This window comes from Hypanus sabinus, chromosome 14 (genome assembly GCF_030144855.1).
Source record: "Hypanus sabinus isolate sHypSab1 chromosome 14, sHypSab1.hap1, whole genome shotgun sequence".
NCBI lineage: Eukaryota > Metazoa > Chordata > Chondrichthyes > Myliobatiformes > Dasyatidae > Hypanus > Hypanus sabinus.
Window position 1 is genome coordinate 26,265,682 of NC_082719.1, and position 25,837 is coordinate 26,291,518.

A 25,837-nucleotide genomic window follows, 5' to 3' on the forward strand; every position below is an offset into this window, starting at 1 on the left:
GTGGTTGAAGATTAAACAAAACTGCCCTAACATGCCTTATTGAATTCAGAGCAACAGTTGCCACTGAACCGTAAATGCATTTAATGCAATTTACTCTTTCTGGAATCTCATTTTAATTATATATCTTTTCCTCTGCAACTGAGGGATATGTAGTTGGCATAGGTGTTTTGCCCCACATCTTCTGGAGAGTAGCCCGGATCCATAAAATATTTCAACTCATTTGAAACGTGATTAACTCTTCCACTTTAATGCAGAATGAGCCTTTGGCATTGCATTCATTGGGGTGGTGGGGTAGACCTTCTGTCTGTAATCAAGATGTAATCCTGATGTCCGAGAAGTTTTGCAGCTCTGTTCCCAGTTGCATTCTGATCATCCCCTAAGAGGCTCAGTCAGGATATTGTTCAAAGGTGGCCGAAAATCGATTCTTTTGCCCATAGGTTATCCCCCCTGTGGTGGGGGATGAGTTGTATAGCATCTTGCACTAAGTGTTTACACAAAATAATCACAATTGATTATCTGCTACTATACCTTCAATTGCAAAGATATGTGAAAGGAGGAATGTGAACAGGAAGAGTGCTTCAGACCAACTCTCTCCAGTATGTGTGTTAAACACTAAAAGCAGAATCTAATGAGATTAAATAAGTGATCGGTGGACCAGATAATTGCCTTGCAGTGCTGCTCACATCAGGCCATGAAATGTGTTGGTCAATTAAACTGTGACATGGTGGAGAAGGCTGGCAGGAGTACCCATTCTTAAAAGATGGAAGAGCTCTGAATAAAAGTCACAAGTCAAATCTGAAGCATTTACTTACATCCACAGCCTGAGGTTTGGAGTTTATGATGCTTCTTGAACTTCTCATAATGCCCTTGCCATGTATTTTTAATTTTATTTAAAGATACCACTTGGTTATAAGCCCTTCTGGCCAAAGTGTCTGCTTCGCCCAGTTATACCCAATTAGCCTACTAACCCGTATGTTTTTGTAATGTGAGAGAAAGTCAGAGGAATACAATATGGTCACAGAGAGAGCATACCAACTCATAACAGATGGCAGTGGAATTGAAACCGGGTCACTGGTGTTATGCTACGCTGCCACTCCAAAGAGAAGCCATTCATCATCCAGTTCAATTCAGTCCATGTGATATTAAGAAAAAACTCTATTTGATACCACAAAGCTTCAGATAACAATCTGACAGTAGCCTTGAAGGTATGCTCTAAGAAGTTGGGGTGCCTTTACCCAACCTGTCCAAATACCCATGTCCTCTATCTGACATTATAGAAAATTGCCCGCATATTTCTCAAAAATAATTGTGCAGACTAGTGCTGGTGTCCGCAGGAGCCAGTGCTGGGACTGCTTCTTTTCACGTCATATGGCAAAGATGAATTTGTGGCCAAGATTGCGGACAAGACAGAGATAGGTGGAGGGGCAGGTAGTGTTGAAGAAGCAGGGAGTCTGCAGAATGACTTGTGAGAATTGTCAAAGAAGTGGCAGATGGAATATAGTGTAGGGAAATGTATGGTTATGCACTTCGGTGACGGAATAAAAACATAGATTATTTTCTAAATGGGGAAATAAAATTCAAATATCAGAGGTTCAAAGGGACTTGAAAGTCCTTGTTCAGGATTCCCTGAAAGTTAACTTGGGGATTTAGTCAGTTGTGAGGTAGGCTAATGCAATATCAGCAAACATTTCAAGGGGACTAAAATATAAGAGCAAGGATGTAATGCTGAGGCTTTATAAGGCATTAGACAGACAGCACTTGGAGTATCGTGAGCAGTTTTGGGCCCCATATCTATGAAAAGATGTGCTGGCCAGAGGAGAGGGCCCAGAGGAGGTTCACAAGAATGATTCTGGGAATGAAAGGGTTAACGTATGAGGAGCATTTGATGGCTCTGAATCTGTACTTGCTGGATTTCTGAAGAATTGGTGGGGGCGATCTCATTGAAAACTATCAGATATTGAAACTGAATTGCCTAGATAGATTGGAAGTGAAGAGGATATTTCCTATAGTGGGGGAGTTTAGGACCAGAGGGCACAGCCTCAGAATACAAGGATATCACTTTAGAACAGTAATGAGGAGAAATTTCTTTAACTGGAGAGTGGCGAATCTGTGGAACTCATAGCCACAGGTGGCTGTGGAGGTCGAGTCATTGGGTACATTTAAAGCAGAAGTTACCAGGTTCTGAATTAGTAAGGGTTTTAAACATTACAAGGAGAAGGCAGGAGAATGGAGTTGAGGGGGATAATAAATGGTGGAATGGTGGAGCAGACTCAATGGGCCAAATGCCTAATTCTGCTCCTGTGTCTAATGGCCTCTTGATCTTAAAAAAACAGAACAAATCCAGTCTAGCTATTAACTGTTCAATCAGTCTACCCACATCCATCAGAAAAATGTCAACAATCAGATAACTCACATCCATCAGAAAAATGATGGAAAATGTCATCAAGTGATATTTATTTGGCACTCTATCCACCATGCTAAACACTTTCTTCCTCCATCACCAGCGCACCTTAACTGTATAAGTGGTGCACCATCTACACAATACAGTACAGAAACTCACCTAGGCTACAATAAAAGCATCTCCCAATCTTGAAACCCCCACCACAGATGCACATAGCAACATAGCCATCTGCTGGTTTTTCTCCAAGAGGTTCAGCATCCACTGCTGATAATATGTTGTTTTTCTTTAGAATTTGTTGGTCTTAAACTTGAACTTTCCTCTCAACACTGTGGAAGTACTTTAACCAAAATAAATATTTAACTTTATGACACATGCTCATGACCATCTTCTTAACAATGGTTAGGAATGGGGAATAAATGCTTATTTTCCCAAGATGTCCTCATTTAATAAATGAAAGGCTAACAAAGAGAATCATAATACAGTAACCCACTTAGCTAATCAGCTTAGATTGAATGACAGAGTTGACAGGGCTGATTGGCCTAATTCTGCTCTTGTGTCTCATCATGTAATATTTCTGGAATCAAAGTATAATTTGAAAAAAAAAGCAAGGCATGTATTTCTTCAGCACCATTCACAACTTCAGCCTAATCCAATCCAAATGATTTCATAATGTTGATGGTGGGAACAATTAGGAGTCACAATTTAAGGATAAAGGGGAAGCCTTTTAGGACCGAGATGAGGAAAAACTTCTTCACACAGAGAGTGGTGAATCTGTGGAATTCTCTGGCACAGGAAACAGTTGAAGCCAGTTCATTGGCTATATTTAAGAGGGAGTTAGATATGGCCCTTGTGGCTAAAGGGATCAGGGAGTATGGAGAGAAAGCAGGTACAGGGTTCTGAGTTGGATGATCAGCCATGATCATACTGAATGGCGGTGCAGGCTCAAAGGGCCGAATGGCCTACTCCTGCACCTATTTTCTATGTTTTCTATGTCTATGTTTTAAAATATTGCCGAGCACACAGGAGATGGCTATACTGTCCTTTTCAGAAATAGTGTTGAGATTACTTGAAAAGAGCAAGTGAAATTATTGTTTAATACCACAGCAAAAGACAACATACAATAATGCAGCAGTCCTTGTCTTTCTCTTTTCCATCATCGTTGATCTTAAGATAATTTCCAACATCCTTGCCTTACTTGTGCAATAGACATTATTCATCGTCATCTGACCAGCTTCTTTTCTGCATTTCCTTGGTTTCTTTGTAACCTCATCATTCATCTGTTTTCTAGTATGATCTTCAAACTGTTATCTCCTACTACATCTTTTGTAGTTGTATCCAATTAGTAATGGCAAGTTTAAGATAACAATCATTCTTGGCTCAATTGACTAACAATATTTTTATACTGTTCAAAATGAAGTACATTTCCATAAGCTTAGCTGAATTCCTAAATCAAACGCCCTGTTGCTACAGAAAGGATTACTTCATTTCTGCATGAAATCTATCCCTTTATATTCCTCTAAGGTCTCAGCTGAGATCCAGAATAAGTTATTTGCAAACCACAGAATTTCCAGACTAAGTGGTTTATTGTTACTATAAAAACCTGTCACTGTATTGATAACATCTCTTACCTTCTAAGTTTATCTTCTTTTGAAAGCAGAGAATATCACTTCTATCCAAGTGCTCCTCCCTTGCTTCTACTCAAGTCAGTATTAAATAAATGACAGAAAACTTGGGTGATGCTAATGTTCACCTTAATAAGGCAAGATCCTAGTGAGAAATCACCAATTGACATCTACATCTGTTCTATAGGAAGACATCTGATCTTCCTTACAGCATGGCAACTTTGATTGGAAGGCTATGTTCTACCAAGCACTTACCAAGATCCCAGTTTCTGGAATACCCACCAAAGGTCTGCACTTTTCCCATCCTTTAAGACATTTCTTGCAACCTGGCTCATTGACACAGCTTTTTAACATCTGTCCTAATATTGTCTTGTGTTTAATGTAAAACTTAAATTAATAAATTCCTTCTGAAGTGCCTTGGGCAGTTTGCTATGTTACACATGTTATAAGAATACCACTTTTTTCTGTAGCATTTAAATCTGTAACTCAAGTATTCTGCTCACCAACTGCAACTACATATTGCTTGAATTTGCAATAAGTATTGGTTGAAAGTGTCTTCATTTATATGGATTCTTCTACCTCAAGGTAATCTCCCAGTCAGATGTTAGGAATATCTGTGTCTTGGCTGCAAACATGCAATTAGCGCACATTTCACACAAGTATTCATGAATGTTTATAAGAAATGTGAAATTGTTTCCATAAGCCTGTGGAGGGATAATCAGATGCAAATTAATCTGACTATTTGAGAGTCTTTCCTGTTATCCTTGTAATATTTCTGTTTGGAATAAGTTGAATATTGTCCTTATCACTTTGCCCATAGCTATTCCTAAAGCGCCATAAATATTTAATACATTCAGCAAAAATAACCTGGGCAATGGAGGCCTGACAGAAGTTCAAAGATATCCCAGGAGATCCTGAGCTGCCAAGACCAGGGAGGCATGGGAGCAGAAACGTTCCATTCTTACACACCAGAGGGCGATACTTTTGTACAATTAAATTCTGAGTCGGGCAACAACACTCTTGAAGATAAGAGCTTTATGGAATTCGTAGAGACAATCACTGAGCAGCAAAGGTGAGCCCAATGACAGAAGCGAATCTGCCTTTTTGTTGTATGTTCATCTTAATGGAAAATGCTGCTGAGAAATTCAAAGCAGGTCAATAGAAAAAGAATCAGAAGCAGGCTTATTATCACTTGACATTTGTCGAGAAATTTGTTTTGTGGCAGCAGTGCAGTGCAAGACAAAATATGTTATATAAGTTATAAAAATAATTACATCTTGTGAAGGAGAAAAAGTGAGGTAGCATTCATGGACTCGTGGACAATACAAAAATCTGATGGCAGAGGGGAAGAAGCTGTTCCTAAAAAAAAATGAGCTTGCATCTTCAGGCTTCTGTGCCTCTTCCCCGATGGTAGTAATGAAATGAAAGCATGTCCTGGTTAGTGTGGGTCCTCAATGATAGGTGCTTCCTTCCTGAGGCACCATCTCTTGAAGATTTCTTGATGACCTGTGAAAGAGCTGGAACTAAACACGGAGCAAAAACAAATGAAATTTATTTCTTTGATTTCAGTGGAGTAAAATCTAGAGGATCAATCAAACACGTTGACAATATGATTTAGCATATTTAACACTACCAGCGAGGTGGGAGTGGGTGGAAGAAATGTAAGTTCTCGGCATTATTCCTAAATATTTACAGTCAGCTTCACAGCTCATTAAATCCTTTAATTTATTCAAAATGAAAATAAAAGTTTCTGGCAATCCTGATTGCTGAATAGGCGTGTGTTTATCTTATTGTATTTGGAAAAGTACAGGAACAAGTAACATACTGATATAACTAATACACTGCTAAGTGTACAATGGGACAGCCTTTCTATGAATTGTCACTGGCTCAATTCAGAAAATATTTTAATGGATGGTATGTTTTCCACTTAGTTCTTAATTTCAAAACAATGGTTTAGTTTCTCTTTTTTCTATTATCTTTTCTGGGTGCTTTCTCTTTGATTTTGCCGCATTATTGCCGGTGAAGTAAATTCCCAGCAACTGGTCAGAGCAGCTAGTAGAGTTACTGCCCAGTAACTCCAGGGACCCAATTTAACCCTCACCTCCAGTACTTCTGGGTTCCCTGCAGGTGCTCCAATATCCTTTCACAACCCAAGAACTGTAAGTTGGCAGTTTACGACACAAGAGACTATGGATGCTGGAACCCGAGCAACAAACGATCTACTGAAGGAAATCAGCAGTTTGAGCAGCATTTGCGGAGGGTTAGGAATTGTCAATGCTTCAAGTGGAAAACCTGCACCTGGATGGGTTGTTGTCCTAATGCAGGGTCGCAACCCAAGACATCAGCAATTCCTTTGCACCACATACGTTGCTCAACCTGCTGAGTTCCTCCAGCAGAATGCTAGTCATTTGGTAGTTTAACTAGTCACTGGAAAATGCTCCGAGTGAGTTGTAGAATTGAGCAGGTGATGAGGAGAATACATTGCAGATAAAGCTCATTGAGAATGGAGGCACCAGAAGATGCTTGATGACTGGAAAGGCTTCCCTCTACAGGTATGCCATCAGGAAATCTGTTAAATGTGGTCTGAAAAAAGGCATTGGATTCCAAATTTATTACCCCCACCTACCAGAACCATGCTTGATCAAAGTGAGGCACCATTATCATGTAGCAGATGGAGAGATGCTCCAACTATGATAAATTAATCCTTGACTTATACCTAAAATTACAGTGAGAATTTCAAACTTTGCCAGACACTGGTGGAGTTAAGTCCTGGGCAGATAGAAGAGGAAATCTGGGTGAAGTGCTGTAGTATCTGGAGGAAAAATGAATGGAAGGTGGGCCTGTTCCTCATAATCTCAGGAAGAGCCTGTCAAAAAGCCTTACCCACCAACTTCGTCCTTTATTGGAATAAAAATTTGTGAACTCACTGTAGGAGCTGAAAATGTACTAGCTTGAGAAGACTTTGGCAGCTTTAATGGGTATCAGTAGATTTGAAACAGCTCCATAGGCTGTATCGGGTTTTTTCTCACTTATTTGGGGGAAGGTACTGAAGTGAATATTGTTCTTGCTTCCAGCAACTTGGGTTCAATTCTGATTTCCAATGTTCTCTATGGGGGATTTGGATTTTCTCTCCATTACAGGTGTGGATTTATCCCTGGTGATCTGATTTCCAAAAACATGGTGATTGGTAGGTTAAGAGGCTGTTGTAAAATGCCCCTAGTAGAGGTGGTAGCAGGAGGGCAGGACAATCAGGGTGGATGTTATTGAGCATGTTAGAATGAAGAGGGGTTACTGGAAACTAAGAGGATTTAGACTGCTGGGATTGCTTTGAGAGTCTGCACAGATTGGATGCACTGAATGGCCACTTTTTATGTATGTCATAAGAAAACACAAATTATACGAAATATATTTGAAGCAAAAAGCTGCAACGACCAAAAATAATCCCAGCTCCATTGGCCCAGGACCAAGTGCAAATCAGACACAGGCCTTCCTCCTTTATCATAAAATGGGGACAGTGATTTTGAATTTAGAGCCAGTATCACAGCCTAAGAAATGAATCGTAGACAAAATGCATAGACAGGAGAAGCTGTCAAATTCAGTCTATTTTGTGATGCATTTTGGAGATCAAAAGATTAATATACACAGCGAAAGGTAGCAAAGATAAGTCTCTTTAGTTGCTGGAAGTAATATTATTTTACGGTCTTCAATACAAATCACATGTGAAAACAACTGTTGCATAAAGTACAATACCATTATGTGTTTCATGATGATACTGTCAATGAATTTGTAAGGAAGGATTAAGTGACACAATGACTTACATATTACTAAATTTCCAAGGCCTGGGTTTTATAATTCACACAAAACAATAGGATAGATTTAACCCAATTGTATAGGTGAATGTCTTAATGTACATATCATGTACATGTTCAGATGGTATTTTGCCTCCCAGGTGCCAAGGTCCGGGATGTTTCAGATCATGTCCTCGATATCCTGCAGTGGGAGGGAGAACAGCCTGAGGTCATGGTACATATCGGTACCAATGACATAGGTAGGAAAAGGGAAGAGATCCTGAAAACAGACTACAGGGAGTTAGGAAGGAAGTTGAGAAGCAGGACTGCAAAAGTAGTCATCTTGGGATTTCTACCTGTGCCACACGACAGTGAGTATAGGAATAGAATGAGGTGGAGGATAAATGCATGGCTAAGGGATTGGAGCAGAGGGCAGGGATTCAGATTTCTGGATCTCTTTTGGGGCAGGTGTGACCTATACAAAAAGGAAGGGTTTCACATGAATCTCAAGGGGACCAATATCCTGGCGGGGAGTTTTGCTAAGGCTACTGGGGAGAGTTTAAGCTAGAATTGTCGGAGGGGGGGGGGTGTGAACCGAACTGAAGAGACTGGGGAAGAGGTAGTTGGCTCACAAATAGAGAAAGTTTAGAGACAGTGTGTGAGGAAGGATAGGCAGGTGATAGAGAAGGGACGTGCTCAGACGGATAGTTTGAGATGTGTCTATTTTAATGTGAGGAGTGTTGTGAATAAAGCGGCTGAGCTTTGAGCGTGGATCAGTACTTGGAGTAATGATGTGGTGGCCATTACAGAGACTTGGATGGCTCAGGGGCAGGAATTGTTACATCAAGTGCCAGGTTTTAGATGTTTCAGAAAGGACAGGGAGGGAGGCAAAAGAGGTGGGGGTGTGGCACTGCTGATCAGAGATAGAGTCACAGCTGCAGAAAAGGAGGATGTCATGGAGGGATTGTCTATGGAGTCTCTGTGGGTGGAGGTTAGGAACAGCAAGGGGTCAATAATTTTACTGGGTGTTTTTTATAGGCAGCCCAATAATAACAAGAATATCGAGGAGCAGGTAGGGAAACAGATCCTGGAAAAGTGTAATAGTAACAGGGTTGTCGTGGTGGGAAATCTTGATTTCCCAAATATCGATTGGCATCTCCCTAGAGTGAGGGCTTTAGATGGGGTGGAGTTTGTCAGGTGTGTTCAGGAAGGTTTCTTGACACAATATGTAGATGAGCCTACAAGAGGAGAGGCTGTACTTGATCTGGTATTGGGAAATGAACCTGGTCAGGTGTCAGATCTCTCAGTGGGAGAACATTTTGGAGATAGTGATCATAATTCTATCTCCTTTACAATAGCATTGGAGAGAGATAGAAACAGACAAGTTAGAAAAGCGTTTAATTGGAGTAAGGGGAATTATGAAGCTATCAGGCAGGAAATTGGAAGCTTAAATTCGGAACAGATGTTCTCAGGGAAAAGTACAGAAGAAATGTGACAAATGTTCAGGGGCTATTTGTGTGGAGTTCTGCATAGGTACATTCCAATGAGACAGGGAAATTATGGTAGGGTAGAGGAACCGTGATGTACAAAGGCTGCAATAACTCTAGTCAAGAAGAAAAGAAAAGCTTACGAAAGTTTCAGAGAGCTAGGTAGTGTTAGAGATCTGGAAGATTATAAGACTAACAGGAAGGAGCTTAAGAAGGAAGTTAGGAGAGCCAGAATGCGCCATGAGAACTCCATGGCAGGCAGGATTAAGGAAAACCCCAAGGGATTCTACAAGTATGTGAAGAACAAAAAGATAAGTCATGAAATAATAGGATCAATCAAGCATGATGGTGGGAAAGTGCGTATGGAACCAGAGGAAATAGCAGAGGTACTTAATGAATACTTTACTGCAGTATTCACTATGGAAAAGGATCTTGGTGATTGTAGTGATGACTTGCAGCAGATTGAAAAGCTTGAGCATGTAGATATTAAGAAAGAGGATGTGCTGGAGCTTTTGGAAAGCATCAAATTGGATAAGTCGCTGGGACCAGATGAGAGGTACTCCAGGCTACTGCGGGAGGCGAGGGAGAAGATTGTTGAGCCTCTGACGATGATCTTTGCATCATCAATGGGGAGGGGGCAGGTTCCCGAGGACTGGAGGGTTGTGGATATTGTTCCTTTATTCAAGAAAGGGAGTAGAGATAGCCCAGGAATTTATAGACCAGTGAGTCTTACCTCAGTGGTTGGTAAGTTGATGGAGAGGATCCTGAGAGGCAGGATTTATGAACATTTGGAGAGGTATAATATGATTAGGAGTAGTCAGCATGGCTTTGTCAAGGGAAGGTCGTGCCTTACGAGCCTGATTGAATTTTGTGAGAGTGTGACTAAACACTTTGATGAAGGAAGAACAGTAGATGTAGTGTATATGGATTTTAGCAAGGCATTTGATAAGGTACCCCATGCAAGGCTTATTGAAAAAGTAAGGAGGCATGGGATCCAAGGGGACATTGCTTTGTGGATCCAGAACTGGCTTGCCCACAGAAGGCAACGGGTAGACGGGTCATATTCTGCATGGAGGTCAGTCACCAGTGGAGTCCCTCAGGGATCTTTTCTGGGAACCCTACTCTTCGTGATTTTTATAAATGACCTGGATGAGGAAGTGGAGGGATGGGTTAGTAAATTTGCTGATGACACAAAGGTTGGAGGTTTTGTGGATAGTGTGGAGGGCTGTCAGAGGTTACAGCGGGACATTGATAGGATACAAAACTGAGCTGAGAAGTGGCAGATAGAGTTCAACCCAGATAGATGTGAAGTGGTTCATTTTGGTAGATCAATAATGATGGCAGAATATAATATTAATGGTAAGACTCTTGGCAATGTGGAGGATCAGAGGGATCTTGGGGCTGCGCAGGTTGACTCTGTGGTTAAGAAGGCATACAGTGTATTGGCCTTCATCCATCATGGAATTGAATTTACGAGCCGAGAGGTAATGCTGCAGCTATGTAGGACCCTGGTCAGACCCCACTTGGAGTACTGTGCTACAGGAAAGGTGTGGAAACTATAGAAAGGATACTGAGGAGATTTCCAAGGATGTTGCCTGGATTGGGGAGCATGCCTTATGAAAACAGGTTGAGTGATCTCGGCCTTTTCTCCTTGGAGCGACAGAGAATGAGAGGTGACCTGATAGAGGTGTATAAGATGATGAGAGGCATTGATCATGTGAATAGTCAGAGGCTTTTTCCCAGGGCTGAAATGGTTGCCACAAGAGGACACAGGTTTAAGGTGCTGGGGAGTAGGTAGAGAGGAGATGTCAGGGGTAAGTTTTTTCACACAGAGAGTGGTGAGTGCGCGGAATGGGCTGCCGGCAACGGTGGTGGAGGTGGATACGATAAGGTCTTTTAAGAGACTTTTGGATAGGTACATGGAGCTTAGGAAAATAGAGGGCTATGGGTAAGCCTAGTAATTTCTAAGGTAGGGGCATGTTCGGCACAACTTTGTGGGCTGAATGGCCTGTATTGTGCTGTGGGTTTTCTGTGTTTCTATGTGTAGGAGACTATTTCTCAGGAGATGGCCAAATTTATAAGCGACTCCTTCACATTTTTGCATAAAAACAAATTTGCCTGGACTTTTCTAAAACAGAGAATTTTGAAGTGTACTTTACCAGACAGATTACTTGTTCAAGATTGTTTTGATTTTGAACTGCTTTGCTTGGAAGCGTGAACCAATAAAAATGCAATCAGGACAATGAGATATCTGGACCTTGGTGATAAACAGAATGAAAGGAATGTCCTCAAAGTCTGAAACTGATGAATTAAAACATAAACCAAAGAATACCAAGGAGAAGGAATCAAAATAAGTGGGGATTTTGGGATATTGTAGGTGGGAGGAGACTGGTGCTTGTGAGTAACAAGGTGAACTACTCAGCAACCAAAATATCCTGAGATATGCAAATTTAGGAGCAATTGTAGGTACCTCGAATTTACTGTACCTGCAGCAAGATTAAGGTTTATCTAATTGTAATCTGAACTCCACATGTCCACCTACCCAAAGTGACATCTCTCCTTTTAGCAAGCATCCATCTTGAAAATATTTCATCTGGATGATTTAAAATTTATTAAAAGACTTGTGAGACATTGTGGCGGTATGCTACATGCAGCGCTGCAATAACGACACGGAGCCGGTGAGCTGCAGTTACAAAAGAGGTTTATTCAAACTTCGCAGCCTCGCTTTAAAGCCTTCCTGATCCCGCCCTCCCCAGGCGGGAATGCTGTAGGGGGCGCGTATTCACAGTCCTATCCTGCGCGCGAGCCTTTCCCATTGCTGGAGAAGCAGGCTTGATGCCCTCTTTGGGACCTGCCTCAATGCCGGCGCGCGTCACTTTGTGAGCCCGTTCGAGTGCGCTGGGAAGTGGGTCACCACATAACCCCCCCCCCCCCCCCAGCAGAACCGGCAATACACCCCCCCAATGTCCACAGTCTGGGCCGGACCCTGTTTGGGAGGTCGGCCTTTGCACCGCGGTGCCGGAAACTCGACCGGCTGCGTCACATCCACGTGGGCTGGTTTGAGTCGGTCCACCGTGTACACATCCTCTTTCCCCCCAATGTCCAGCACGAATGTAGATCCGTTGTTTCTGATCGCCGTAAAACGGCCCCTCGTAGGGCTGCTGTAGCGGTGCCCAATGTCTGCCCCGTCGTACAAAAACGAACTTACAGTTTTGCAGGTCTTTGGGTACGTAGGTCGGGTTCTGCCCGTGCTGTGAAGTAGGTATGGGGGCCAGGTCACCGAGCCTCTCGCATAGTCTGCCCAGGACTGCTGCGGGTTCTTCCTCTTGCCCCCTTGGGGCTGGTATGAACTCTCCTGGGATGACCAGGGGTGCACCGTACACCAACTCGGCCGACGAGGTATGCAGATCCTCTTTGGGTGCCGTGCGGATTCTGAGCAGGACCCAGGGAAGCTCGTCCACCCAGTTAGGCCCTTTGAGGCGGGCCATGAGAGCCGACTTCAGGTGACGGTGGAAATGCTCCACTAGTCCGTTCGACGGTGGGTGGTAGGCAGTTGTGTGGTGCAGCTGTGTCCCCAACAGACTGGCCACAGCTGACCACAGGCTGGAGGTGAACTGGGCGCCTCTGTCGGAGGTAATGTGGGCCGGTACACCAAAGCGAGGTATCCAGGTGGCGATCAGGGCTCGGGCGCAGGATTCGGAGGTGGTGTCGGTGAGCGGGATCGCCTCCGGCCATCTTGTGAACCGGTTCACGATAGTCAGGAGGTGCCGTGCTCCTCGCGACACTGGCAAGGGGCCCACGGTATCCACATGAATGTGGTCAAAATGCCGGTGGGTGGGTTCGAACTGCTGCGGTGGGGCTTTGGTGCGCCGCTGCACCTTGGCTGTTTGGCACTGCATGCACGTTTTGGCCCATTCACTGACCTGCTTGCGGAGTCCGTGCCAACCAAACCTGTTGGAGACCATCCGGACCGTTGTCCTGATGGAGGGGTGTGCTAAGTTGTGAATGGAGTCGAAAACACGCCGCAGACAGACTGCCGGGACGACGGGGTGGGGTTGGCAGGTGGTGACGTCACAGAGTAGGGTCCTCTCACCTGGGCCTATGGGGAGGTCCTGGAGCTGCAAACCAGAGACTGCGGTTCTGTAACTAGGGATCTCCTCGTCTGCCTGCTGCGCCTCCGCCAGCACTTCATAGTCTACCCCCGGGACAGGGCTTGGATGTTAGAGCAGGAGAGGGCGTCCGCCACGACATTGTCCTTTCCCGAGACATGCTGGACATCCGTCGTGTATTCGGAGATGTAGGATAGATGTCGCTGCTGGTGGGACAACCATGGGTCGGACACTTTCGTGAACAGAAAGGTAAGAGGTTTGTGGTCCGTGAACACAGTGAAAGGCCTACCTTCTAAGAAGTACCTGAAATGCTGGATTGCCAGGTAGAGCGCCAACAGTTCCCAGTTGAAAGCACTGTATTTGAGCTCGGGTGGTCGTAGGTGTTTGCTGAAAAACGCATGGGGGTTACCAACGACCCTCGATGAGTTGTTCCAGCACCCCACCGACTGCTGTGTTAGATGCGTCCACTGTGAGGGTGGTAGGGACGTCCGTTCTGGGGTGCACTAGCATTGCGGCGTCCGCCAAGGCTTCTTTGGTTTTAACAAAAGCTGCCATGAACTGCGACGTCAGAACCGATGGGAAATCCGCCAGGACTCTGGTGAAGTCGTTGTCGGACAGGCTGATGGAGTCTAGGTGCGGGGCCGGCAACTGGGCTTCACCCAGGGAGAACGTTTGAAAGGTCTCGGCGTGGACCGGTCTCTTCTTGGGCAGGTTGATCAGTAGGCTGTGAGCTTGCAACAAATCTGCTCCCAGGAGTGGTTGGGCTATAGCGGCCAGTATGAAGTCCCACGTGAACCGGCTGGAGCCAAACTGTAGCCGCACCGTACGGGTCATGTAGGTCCTTACTGTGCTGCCGTTCGTGGCCCTCAGGGTGGGACCCGGTTCTCTGTTGCAGGTGTCGTAACTCGTCCGAGGTAAGACACTGATCTCGGCTCCGGTGTCGACCAAAAAGCAGCGTCCTGACCGCCTGTTCCACACATACAGGAGGCTATCCCGATGGCCAGCCACCATAGCCATCAGCGGCGGTTGGTCCTGGCGTTTCCCGGGTACTTGCAGGGCGGGCTACAGCGGCGGGCTTCTGCGCCTCACCGCTGGTGGTAGAAGCACCATTGTTTGTTGGTCTCCTCACCCCTGCCTCTGGGGTTAGTGGGCTCTGTGACTGGGCCCGGTCTGATCTGGTGCTGGGAGCATGGCCTGGTGATCTGTGTGACGGACGCCCCACTCTCCTTCTTGGCTTTCCACAGCACGTCTGCCCGGGCCACCACCTTCCGGGGGTCGCTGAAATCCGTGTCGGACAGCAGCAGGCGTATGTATGTCCTCGGGCAGCTGCTCTAGGAATGCCTGCTCAAACATGAGGCAGGGCTTGTGTCCTTCAGCCAGGGCCAGCATCTCGTTCATCAAAGCCGATGGCGGTCTGTCACCCAAACCATCCAGGTGCAGTAAGCGGGCAGCTCGCTCGCGCCGTGAGAGTCCGAAAGTCCTTATGAGCAGGGCTTTGAATTCTGTGTATTTGCCGTCTGCTGGGGGTGACTGTATGAACTCCTCAACCTGGGCCGCTGTGTTCTGGTCGAGGGAGCTCACCACGTAGTAGTAACGTGTGGAATCCGAGGTTACCTGCGGAATGTGGAATTGGGCTTCTGCTTGCTGGAACCATAGGTGAGGTTGCAGCGCCCAGAAGCTTGGCAGTTTTAATGAAACTGCATGAACAGATACGGCGTCGTTCATCTCCGGTCCAAATATTGTTTGGGCCGTCGGGGTCACCAATTGTAGCGGTGTGCTATATGCAGCGCTGCAATAATGACACGGAGTCAGTGAGCTGCAGTTGCGAAAGATGTTTATTCAAACTTCGCAGCCTCGCTTTAAAGCCTTCCTGATCCCGCCCTCCCCGGGCAGGAATACTGTAGGGGGTGCGTATTCATAGTCCCGTCCCACGCGTGGGCTTTTCCCCTTGCTGGTGAAGCAGGCTTGGCACCCTCTTTGGGACCGGCCTCAATGCCAGCGCGCGCCACTTTATGAGCCGGTTCGAGTGCACTGGGAAGTGGGTCGCTACAACATGTCCATTCTTCACCAAAATCAGTACTAATTATGCAATCCAAAACCAAATCCTTTTGTAAAACATGAATATGATATACATTTCCTCATATGCTTTGGCAGAAGATCAGCAAAGTTGCACCAGCTAGTTTTGACGATAATTTTCATTCAGATGTAGATGATCCAACGTGTCTTCCAACTGAAGTGACTGTATAAGCCAAAACGTTCTGGCCCTTCGAGCCATGCCACCCAGGAATCTGAGCTGAATCACGGGAAATCTTACAAAAAACAAAAAAGCCTACCAACCAGACTGTGTGAGAAAACCAAAGCACCCGGAGGAAGCCCACGTTGTTACGGGGAGAACGTACAACCTCCTTACAGGCAGCAGTGGGAAATGAAGCTGGGCCAGCAATACTGTGAAGCGTTGAGCTGATCTCCAAGACTTGACCTTTAAAGTCACACAGATTAGAGTTATTTAGCTCATTGTAATAGTAGGTACATTATTGTATCTAAAAGAAGAGTTCTCATAAGATACAGAGAACAATTTTTCAGCAATGCATCATTAGTGAGTTGCCATAGAAGTCATTGGGGCAAAACAGGGGAAACTGGGGACCTTACAGTTAGTTAGTTTTGAACTTGATCTGAAGAAATGACTCAGAATACAGGACGAAGTAAAGTCAATGGGGCCATGCTGCATCTGGGTTGTAGCACTTATGCTCCAAAACCATTTGTACCTCTGGCCAAAACTTCCAATTAAATTGCAACACACTGGAAGATTTAAAATACTGCAGAAGCTGGAAATACGAAATAAAAACAGAAAATGCCAGAAAAATTCAGGCAACATCTGACAAAGGGATTTGAATGTAAGGTATTAACTGTTTCTCTTTCCTCACGTACTGCCCAGACTGCTGTTTCCAGCATTATCTGCTTCTTCTTTAATCTGGCATCTACACATTATTCATTCTAGCATCTGTCCAATCAGCCTACCCTCAATGATCAGCACTGTGATGGACAGTGTCACTGACTGTGTGTCAAGGGCTAAACTAGAATTTGCTCACTGATGCCCAGTACAGGTTTTGAACCACCACTAGGTTACATACCATGTCACAGCTTTAATCCAATCATAGCCCAAGGAATTAAATTCCAGAAAGTGCTTTTGGCTGATTGTGGCATTAATGCCCTTTGTACAAGTCAAGTCAATTGGGCATCAAGGGAAAACTCTCCAGTGGCTGGACTCACACATTGCAGAGGGAAAGGGGCTTGTGCTTATTGGGATGAGGCAGGATAGGGAAGCATGAGGGGATGTGGTGAACTACGTGTGCCTGTCTGGACACGCCCCCTGCTGACCGCTCCTGTGGCTCCTCCCACAGACCCCTGTGGACACGCCCCCTGCTGACTGCTCCTGTGGCTCCTCCCACAGACCCCTGTGGACACGCCCCCTGCTGACTGCTCCTGTGGCTCCTCCCACAGACCCCTGTGGACACGCCCCCTGCTGACTGCTCCTGTGGCTCCTCCCACAGACCCCTGTGGACACGCCCCCTGCTGACTGCTCCTGTGGCTCCTCCCACAGACCCCGGTATAAAGGCAATTGAGGCCTGAGCCCGGCCTCATTTTCCAGGATGTAGTATGGTGGTCACTCACTGCTGGTTCCTTCTTCCAGTCAATAAAAGCCGATATCTCGACTTCACGTCTCAGAGAGAGTTATTGATGGTGCATGTCAAACATCTCAGGCTCAGTCGAACAATACAGCTTTTCCTCTGGGCAGTGTCCTGGTCCAATTCATCTACATTTGACCTTCGTTCAATCATAACGTCAGAAGTGGTTATCCTCACTGATGAGTGCACAGTTGTCAATTTCATTTACAACTCCTGAGCAAATAAATCAGTCCATACTTGTATGCAGCAACATCTAGACATAACAAAAAAGACAGGAGCAGCGTAGGTAATCGGGCCTTTCAAGCCTGTCATAGCTGATCTATGTTGGCCTCTATTCTGCCAGCGCCATTTGGAGGCTGTGTCCTTGGGCATGTGATACAATTGCTGGCATCCAAAACCTTTCTACGTTCAACAAAGCACATCAGAATTAGGTTAAAGTACTCTCCACTTGTCTGGACTGCACCTCCAATAGTATTCTAGGAGCTGGAAACCATCCAAGACAAAGCTGTCTGCTTAACAAGCATGTCTAATTGTTCATTCCCTCCAACAGCAGGGCACTACTGCAGCAGTTTTTGCCATCTACCAAAAGCACTACAGTTACACGCCAAGGCTGCTCTGAAAGAACATCCCAACTCACAACCTTTACCACTAGGAAGTGCAAGCAGAATTGGTGCATGGGATCTCCAGCACCTGCAGATTCAGCTCCAAGTCACACACCAGCTCCACTTTGAAATGTATTGTCAATACTTCATAGTCACTTGATCTAAATGATCCTCAGAATAAGGCACCCTGCTGATTTATCAAGTACTTGACATTTACTCCCACATTAAAATTTCCAGGTCAAAACGTAGGAATTTTTGCACTTACTGTTATTTTAATAGTTAAATTCAAATACTGACTGGGTTATGCATTAACAAATTGTTCTTAACGCAACAAAAATACGTAAATTCAGTAAATTCAACAAACAATTTACAAACAATTTTAGACATGATTATATATGTAATAATAATTTTTATCCTAATAATAACATATTCATAGAGAACTTTTCATACAGACAATTAATTCAAAGTACTTCAGAATGGGATAAGTACAAATATGAAAATAAAATAAAAAATGAAAGTTAAAATAAACATGAAAATAAAAGACAAAAAGATATTACTTAAAAGCAAGGTTAAATACATGGGTTTTAAGATGGCATCAACTGAGTCTGCATCCCTTATAGTTTTGGATACTGAATTCCACAGTTTAGGAGTGTATTTTGAAGAAGCTGGCCTGCCAATTATCTTTTGAGGGAGTTTGTTTAATTTTGAGAAACCGGCAGAAGAAGCCAGTTCAGTATGTGTGATTGAAAAACAAAATATTATGTTGATTAATATTGAACAAGTGAGTTCCATGGAACATAGAGTTATATAGTCGTAGGTTCCTAGAGCATGAAAACTGGTCCTTTGGCCCACTGAGGTTGTCCAGCTGTCAAGCACCGATACTACTCAAACTTATTTTGTGCTCTCTGCATTTCAGTAACCCTTTGTCCCACAAGATTCTACTGCTCACCAACACGCTCGGGGCCATTTACAATGCCAATTAACCTACCAATCCCTGATGCCTTTAGGATGTGGGAAGACCAAGAAAACCTGAAAAAAAAAACCCACACAGTCACAAGGAGACTGCAGACTTCATACCAATAGTACTGGAGGTCAGGTTGAGTGGGATCTGGAACCAGCCATGGTGGAATGGCAGAGCAGGCTCGATGGGCTGAATGGCCTAAATCTGCTCCTCTGTCTTAACCCAAGCTGCTGAAGTTGTAAGGCTAGCTGTGTTGCTGTGCTGTCTCTCACCCTTGTGAGAAAAATACAGATTATATTAAATGTTGAGCTATTCATAGTCCAAATAATAGCATTTTCAGCTTAGGGTATATAACGTTATTCTGTTATGCAAGGGAATGGATTATACTTCTGAACTATTTAAGTAACAATGCACAACAGACCTTTTGTTGCTTTGTTTCTTTCAGTAAACATTAACCAAAAAATTCAGAAACAAAAGGTGAACTGAAAGAAAAAAGGCCCACCCAATATAGAGCGAAAGCAAATTCCTCTCTTAAGAGAAATTACCTAAAAATGTAAGAGATAACATATGGCCTTCTGACGTTGATACAAAGCTGCTTCCTTCCTTATAAAAGTCTGGTAGATTTGACCCTCTAAATCTGAACCCATAATCTTCAACTATGACCCCAGAACATGTGATATGAGATAAAGTTATTTCAAATAACTGCAAAAACTAACTTGCTGGACATTCTCAGAATGCCAGACAGCAACTATTGAGGCAGTCTTTGATTTTCTCTCTCCAGAAATGTTATTTGTTCTGCTGAGTAGTCCCTGCATTGTCTGGTTTTAAATTTGCTGCAACTGGCACAAAATTAATTTGCTTAACAGTTAATGTAATCTCCCATTTGTACCTTGGCTCAATAGAATATGATAGAAAGCAATTCTGCAAAAAGAGAAATGCACTTGTTGATAAAAAAAAAATTCATAATCTACTGAAGACACAAGAAACTGCAGGTGCTGACTGGAGCAACACACAAGGAGCTGGAGAAGTAGTGGAACTATTCTAAGGTACACTGTTCTCTCTGGTCAAATTCCATCTTCTTCACTCCTCGTCACTTCCACCTATCCCAGCTTCTTACATCATTCCACTCTCCCCTATTCTCACCTGCCTTTCATTCCCTCACCTGGATTCACCTCTACCCTTTGCCCCTAACTTTTTATACTGGCCATCTCCCCTCTTTCTTTCTAGTCCTGATGAAGGGCCATGACTCAAAATGTTATTTGTTCACTTCCATCCATGGATGCTTCCTGACCCTTTAACTTCCTCCAGCTCCATTGTGTGATGCTCATAATCCAACGAGATCATTTGTGTCAATTATTATAAATTTTACTGACAGCTTGGGAAACCTCTCAATATAAATGGAAAATCAACTAAACGTCATGGAGAAGCATTCAAATATATTAAAAGTGCTTTTGTAACAGATTCTTTAAAATATCTGTTTTTTTAGATCTGTTTCAGATTTGTTTATTCCCATGTGAATGAAAATTGGCCATAGTAACTTCACCATTCTGATTTATTCCAGGGATAAGGGGGAAAATTGGACATGATGGACAGTTGGGTGATAAAGGAGATAAAGGACCAGCTGGGAAAGCGGGAATTCGAGGACAGAGTGGCTTGAAAGGAAAATCAGGACCCACAGGATCTTCAGGACCTAAAGGAAGCAAAGGACAGAAAGGAGACCCTGGACCCCCTGGTGTTTGTAAATGTGGGAGCTTGATACTCAAATCTGCCTTCTCTGTTGGCATAACTACCAGTTACCCAACAGAGAGAACACCCATTATATTCAATAAAATCCTCTTAAATGAGGGTGGCCATTACACCCCTTCTTCTGGAAAGTTTATCTGTGCCATTCCAGGGATTTATTACTTTTCTTATGAGATTACCCTGGGTAACAAACATCTTGCACTTGCACTAGTGCATAATGGTGAATATCGTATAAGGACCTTTGACGCTAACACGGGAAATCATGACGTATCTTCAGGATCTACTGTTATGTACCTGAAGCCAGAAGATGAAGTGTGGCTGGAGATCTTTGAATATGAACAGAATGGTCTATTTTCTGATCCTAACTGGACTGACAGTTTATTTTCCGGCTTTTTGCTTTATGCTGATGCTGATTACCTGGACGCTTTGGCAGAAGATGAACTATAGTACAAAACGGGCCAAATATTTCAGTTTGATTACCAAGTCATTTGTCAAGGTACATCATAAGTATTTAATGGTAAAATTTAGGCATGTTTGAAATACATGAAATTGTTCCATTTCTCACTGGGTGCTCTACTTTGGAATTCAAATGGAATTTGCCTACCAAATATTGCCCAATCTTGTTTCATTTTCTAATGGACTTAATTAGAAGTGGTGTATGTGGAATAAACCCTGATAATGATATTTCACATATCCAGTTCACAAATACAGGCACAATTACAAGTTTTCACATTAGTATGGCTCAGAAGTTTTCAAGGACAGTGTGAACAGCCCTGATATCCTGAATATCCAAAACTTAAATATCATTCGATTGAAAGTACATTTTATGTTTTTGTTTATTGATATCATTTGAATTAGGTTTTAGTTTGATTTAGGGCATACATTACTCCAATTACAATTTTTTAATTGTAGCTAATTTGGCAAGTTCTCCAATGACTGAAATTTGCTTTTCTTTATATATAAAACAATCATGAATTTTGTTTTTCCCAATAGATACATACATTGAATTCTCTTAACACCATTTGTTAATTTGGTAGTAGCAACTCTATTTTAATAAATTATGCCATATTTTCTGCAAACCCATATTTTATGAAAAGGTGGCAACTGGGCTCTCTATCCAATATATATGATGCTAATGTGTGTTCTATTCATCACACCAAAAGCAGAGTCACAAGGGTTTCATTTTTCTCATTTCCATGGTTATAAAAAACAGCAGATATCATCAATCAGATATCAGCAAGTAAAATGCACAAAAGAAATTCAAGTGTGGGAAATCACACATCTATATTGAATTCTATCAGGACACTTTTCAATTAACGGTATTTTACAACTCAGCAGAAAAGACAAATCAGGATCTCTTGAACTGATAGCTTGGAATTTTTCCTCAATTACCTTGAGGAGTCAGCTTGAATTGTTGCAGGGTAGTAGATTCCCTGTCCCATAACTCATAATGGAGCAGTGCAATCAGTGGTGGATAGGTTGGAAACAGGTATCAAACTATGCTGTTTTGATACTCTCACTCTGTCTGCAAACTCCCACTGGCAGCTAGGGTTGGTGAAATTTGTTCATAAGTTTTGATTCAAAATGCTAATCAATTATACGATGAAAATAATATTTCAATGATATACGATGAGAGAATGGCTTTTCATATTTAAACAATTGCAAATAAAGTTTAATATTTTTAAGAATATGCATTAGTAATTGTAACAAAGAAGGTAATTGTTATATTTTATTAAATGAAATTGATTTAGCTCAGTGACAGCACTCTGCTCCTCTTTAAGTTATGCCTTCATAGTCAAAAGCAAAGACAAGGCTGAAGTTTCAGTACAGGACTGAAGGAGGACTTTTCAATCAGGAATACTATTTTTAATTAAGGGTATTTATAGGAAATCATGTCACTAACACAAGGGCAGGTTAAAGATGGCCTAGCACTATTGAGCAAGAAAATCTCCCAGGTATTTTCACCAATATTTTTCTCTCAACCATCTTCACCAAAAGAAAATGCAAAGGACATCTTTGTCTTTGGTCACTAGAGGCTTTGAGAGGAAGAACTGCAGGATGTACCAGTCTCCTGTAATTCTATTGATAATCTAATTATTTCATTCATTGATGCTAGTTCTTTGATACTTTTGCAATACATTTTCTTCATTCATTCATGTGACAGTGGGGGTTTTCCTTGGCAAATTATTGCCCTTCTGATTGCCTATGGAAAAGTGCTTATGAGCCATCTTCACAGATATCTGTGTGGTAAAGTTTATTAGGTTACCTAACCATGTTTCCATGTTTGGGAGATGTGTCAAAAAAGCATTAGTGAGTTGCTGCATTTCACCTTGTAGATGATTTCTATATACTGGACCGTGTTTCAGTCAGTCGGCTGTGTTCAACTGAATGATTTCTTCTTAAGTGCTCTGGAGCTGCAGTCATCCAGGCAAGGGTAAATACTCTACAAGATTTTTGATTAGTGCATAGTTCATAGAGAAATTACTTTTGGGAATCCGGGTATTTTACTCACTATATAATAATTTGGTTCAAACCCATTCCTACATTTAGTAGCTGACAACCTCCCCCCACCCCCCACACACACTTAATTGCTGACCCACAAATTTCTTATGAGTGGTCGCTTGCAGATGGCTGAAGATGGGTAACTCAATAACAGTGCGAAGATGAAAATGATAAGGTCGTATGTACTTGGAAACACTGATTGCCTGACACAAATTTTAATTGTTAGTTATCAAGTCAAGTCAAGTCAAATCACTTTTATTGTCATTTCAATCATAACTGCTGGTACAGTACATAGTAAAAATGAGACAATGGTTTTCAGGACCATGGTGTTACTTGACACAGTACAAAAACTAGACTGAACTATGTAAAAAACAACACAGAGAAAAAAAAACAACTACACTAGACTACAGACCTACCCAGGACTGCATAAAGTGCACAAAACAGAGCAGGCATTACAATAAATAATAAACAGGACAATAGGGCAGTAAAGTGTCAGTCCAGGCTCTGGGTATTGAGGAGTCTGATAGCTTGGGGGAAGAAACTGTTATATAGTCTGGTCGTGAGAGCCCGAATGCTTCAGTGCCTTTTCCCAGATGGCAGGAGGGAGAAGAGTTTGTATGAAGGGTGTGTGGGGTCCTTCATAATGCTGTTTGCTTTGCGGATGCAGCGTGTAGTGTAAATGTCCATGATGGTGGAAAGAGAGACCCCGATGATCTTCTCAGCTGACCTCACTACCATACACATTAGCATCTGTCAATATGGCTCGTGACTGGTGTGTCTCTGAAATATAGATGACAATGAATAAATGTTCTTTGCCCGAAAACTAATTCTTTAGCAGGATCACTCAAGTCTTATATGTTGGAATTCCCAACTATATCTGTTATTGTCACAGCCACAGATTCAGCAGCGCAGTAGATATAGCAATTGTGCTTGTGAATTTGCATGTGTCAGCTAATTATTAGTTAATCGTGATAGTAATTAACTTCGTACTTGTCTTCATAGCGCTTGTCGAGACTGGGACAGAGCACAGTAATGCTTCGCTGCCTGTTGGCTTTTGGCCTTCCCTGAGAAAATTGGACTTTCAAGTCAACTGACTCCGAAGACTAGTGGCATTCATTTAATGTTTAGTCTTTCTTTTCAGCCGCAGTGTTGGCTTCATTTCCCATTTGAGAGTTTAAGTCAATGGCCCTATTTGGCCTTGTGTTTATTGTTTTGTTTTCCCTTTAATGCTGTTCGCATTGACCTGTATCAGTGTCTCTCACTCTGCACTTGGGCCATATCCGAACATGGTAATGGTTATATGTTGTAACTCCAAAACAAAAAATTAATTGAACAAAAGAAAACATTGAGCTGGAAGATGTGTGTGTTAGTTTTGTTTTACTTTTAGTGAGGCGCAAACATACGATGTGGTGATGTGCTGAGGTATGCCATTCACATATTTTTGCATATAACCCATAATGAAATATTGAATTAAACAATATGCTTACAAAATTACTCAAATAGTACTGAAGTATTAAATACACAGCATGCCTCCCTGGTTAGCTATGAACTTCAACTCAATATAGAATGCATCTCAGCTTTTATATATATGCGTATATGAAGGTCACAGGCAAGCTTCACTGGACAACATGGATTATAATGTGTGAGTACAGTATCTGACATCGCCATTTCTTTTGTCTTTTGGAAAGCCACCTCACACTGCTTAGTCCATTGCTATTTCTTCCCGATCTGTGGTAATGAGTTCAAGAGATGGAACACCAAGTTTAGCAGAAACCTGTTATACTAATTTACAATTTCTAAAAAGGTCCACAGCTGTGACACATCCTATGGCCTTGGGGCCTACACCACTGCTTGAATTTTCTCAGTACATTTGTGTAATCCTTATGTGTCCATCATGTGAACACAATAAATGATACTTAGTTTAAAGAATTCACACTTGTTAGACCATAAGACATAAGAGCAGAATTAGGCCATTTTGTCCATGGAGTCCGCTCTGCCATTTCATCATGGCTGATCCCAGATCCCATTCGACCCCATATATCTACCCTCTCACCAGATCCCTTGATGCCCCAACCAATCAGGAATCTATCAACTTCTGCTTTAAATATACCAACGGACTTGGTCCCCACCACAGTCTGTGGCTGAGCATTCCACAAATTCATCACTCTTTTGCTGAAAAAAGTTTGTCCTTACTTCTGTTCTAAAAGGTCGCTCCTCAATTTTGAGGTTGTGCCCTCTAGTATTGGACACCCCCATCAGAGGATACGTCTCCACATCCACCCTATCTAGTCCTTTCAACATTTGATAGGTTTCAATGCATTCTTCTAAATTCCAGTGAGTACACGCACAAAGATGCCTTCATTCCTGAAATCATCCTCGTAAACTTCCACTGGACTCTCTCCAATGTCAATACATCCTTTCTGAGATATGGAGCCAAAAACTGTTGACAATACTCCAGATGTAGCCTAACTAGTGCCTTATTAAGACTCAGCATTATAGAAACATAGAAAACCTACAGCACAATACAAGCCCTTTGGCCCACAAAGCTGTGCCAAACATGTCCCTACCTTAGAACTACCTAGACTTTACCCATAGCCCTCTATTTTTCTGAGCTCCACGTACCCATCCAGGAGTCTCTTAAAAGACCCCATCGTTTCCGCCTCTCCCAACGCCGCCGGCAGCCCATTCCATGCACTCACCACTCTCAGCATAAAAAAACTTACCCCTGGCATCTCCTCTGTACCTACTTCCAAGCACCTTAAAACTATTGCCCTCACACGCTAGCCATTTCAGCCCTGGGGAAAATCCTCTGACTATCCACATGATCAATGCTTCTCATTATCTTGAACACCTCTATCAGGTCACCTCTCATCCTCCATCACTCCAAGGAGAAAAGGCCGAGTTCACTCAACATATTCTCATAAGGCGTGCTCCCC

General features: G+C 43.0%; 1 protein-coding gene across 8 annotated transcripts in view; it reads left to right on the top strand.

Moving 5' to 3' along the window:
- Nucleotides 1-24,055, top strand: part of LOC132404615 (complement C1q tumor necrosis factor-related protein 7-like) — a 63,715-nt gene extending 39,660 nt beyond the window's left edge. For 4 of the 8 annotated variants that reach the window (XM_059988903.1, XM_059988907.1, XM_059988908.1 and 1 more), the window contains one exon: nucleotides 20,218-22,168. In XM_059988903.1, the coding sequence (XP_059844886.1) occupies nucleotides 20,218-20,846 (629 nt within the window). In that variant the 3' untranslated portion in view covers nucleotides 20,847-22,168. Of the gene's footprint in view, nucleotides 1-20,217; nucleotides 22,170-22,735; nucleotides 22,753-23,903 lie in introns of those variants that run through there. The other 4 variants (XM_059988909.1, XM_059988910.1, XM_059988905.1 and 1 more) reach the window with 3 other exon arrangements.
- Nucleotides 24,056-25,837: the final 1,782 nt, after the last annotated feature.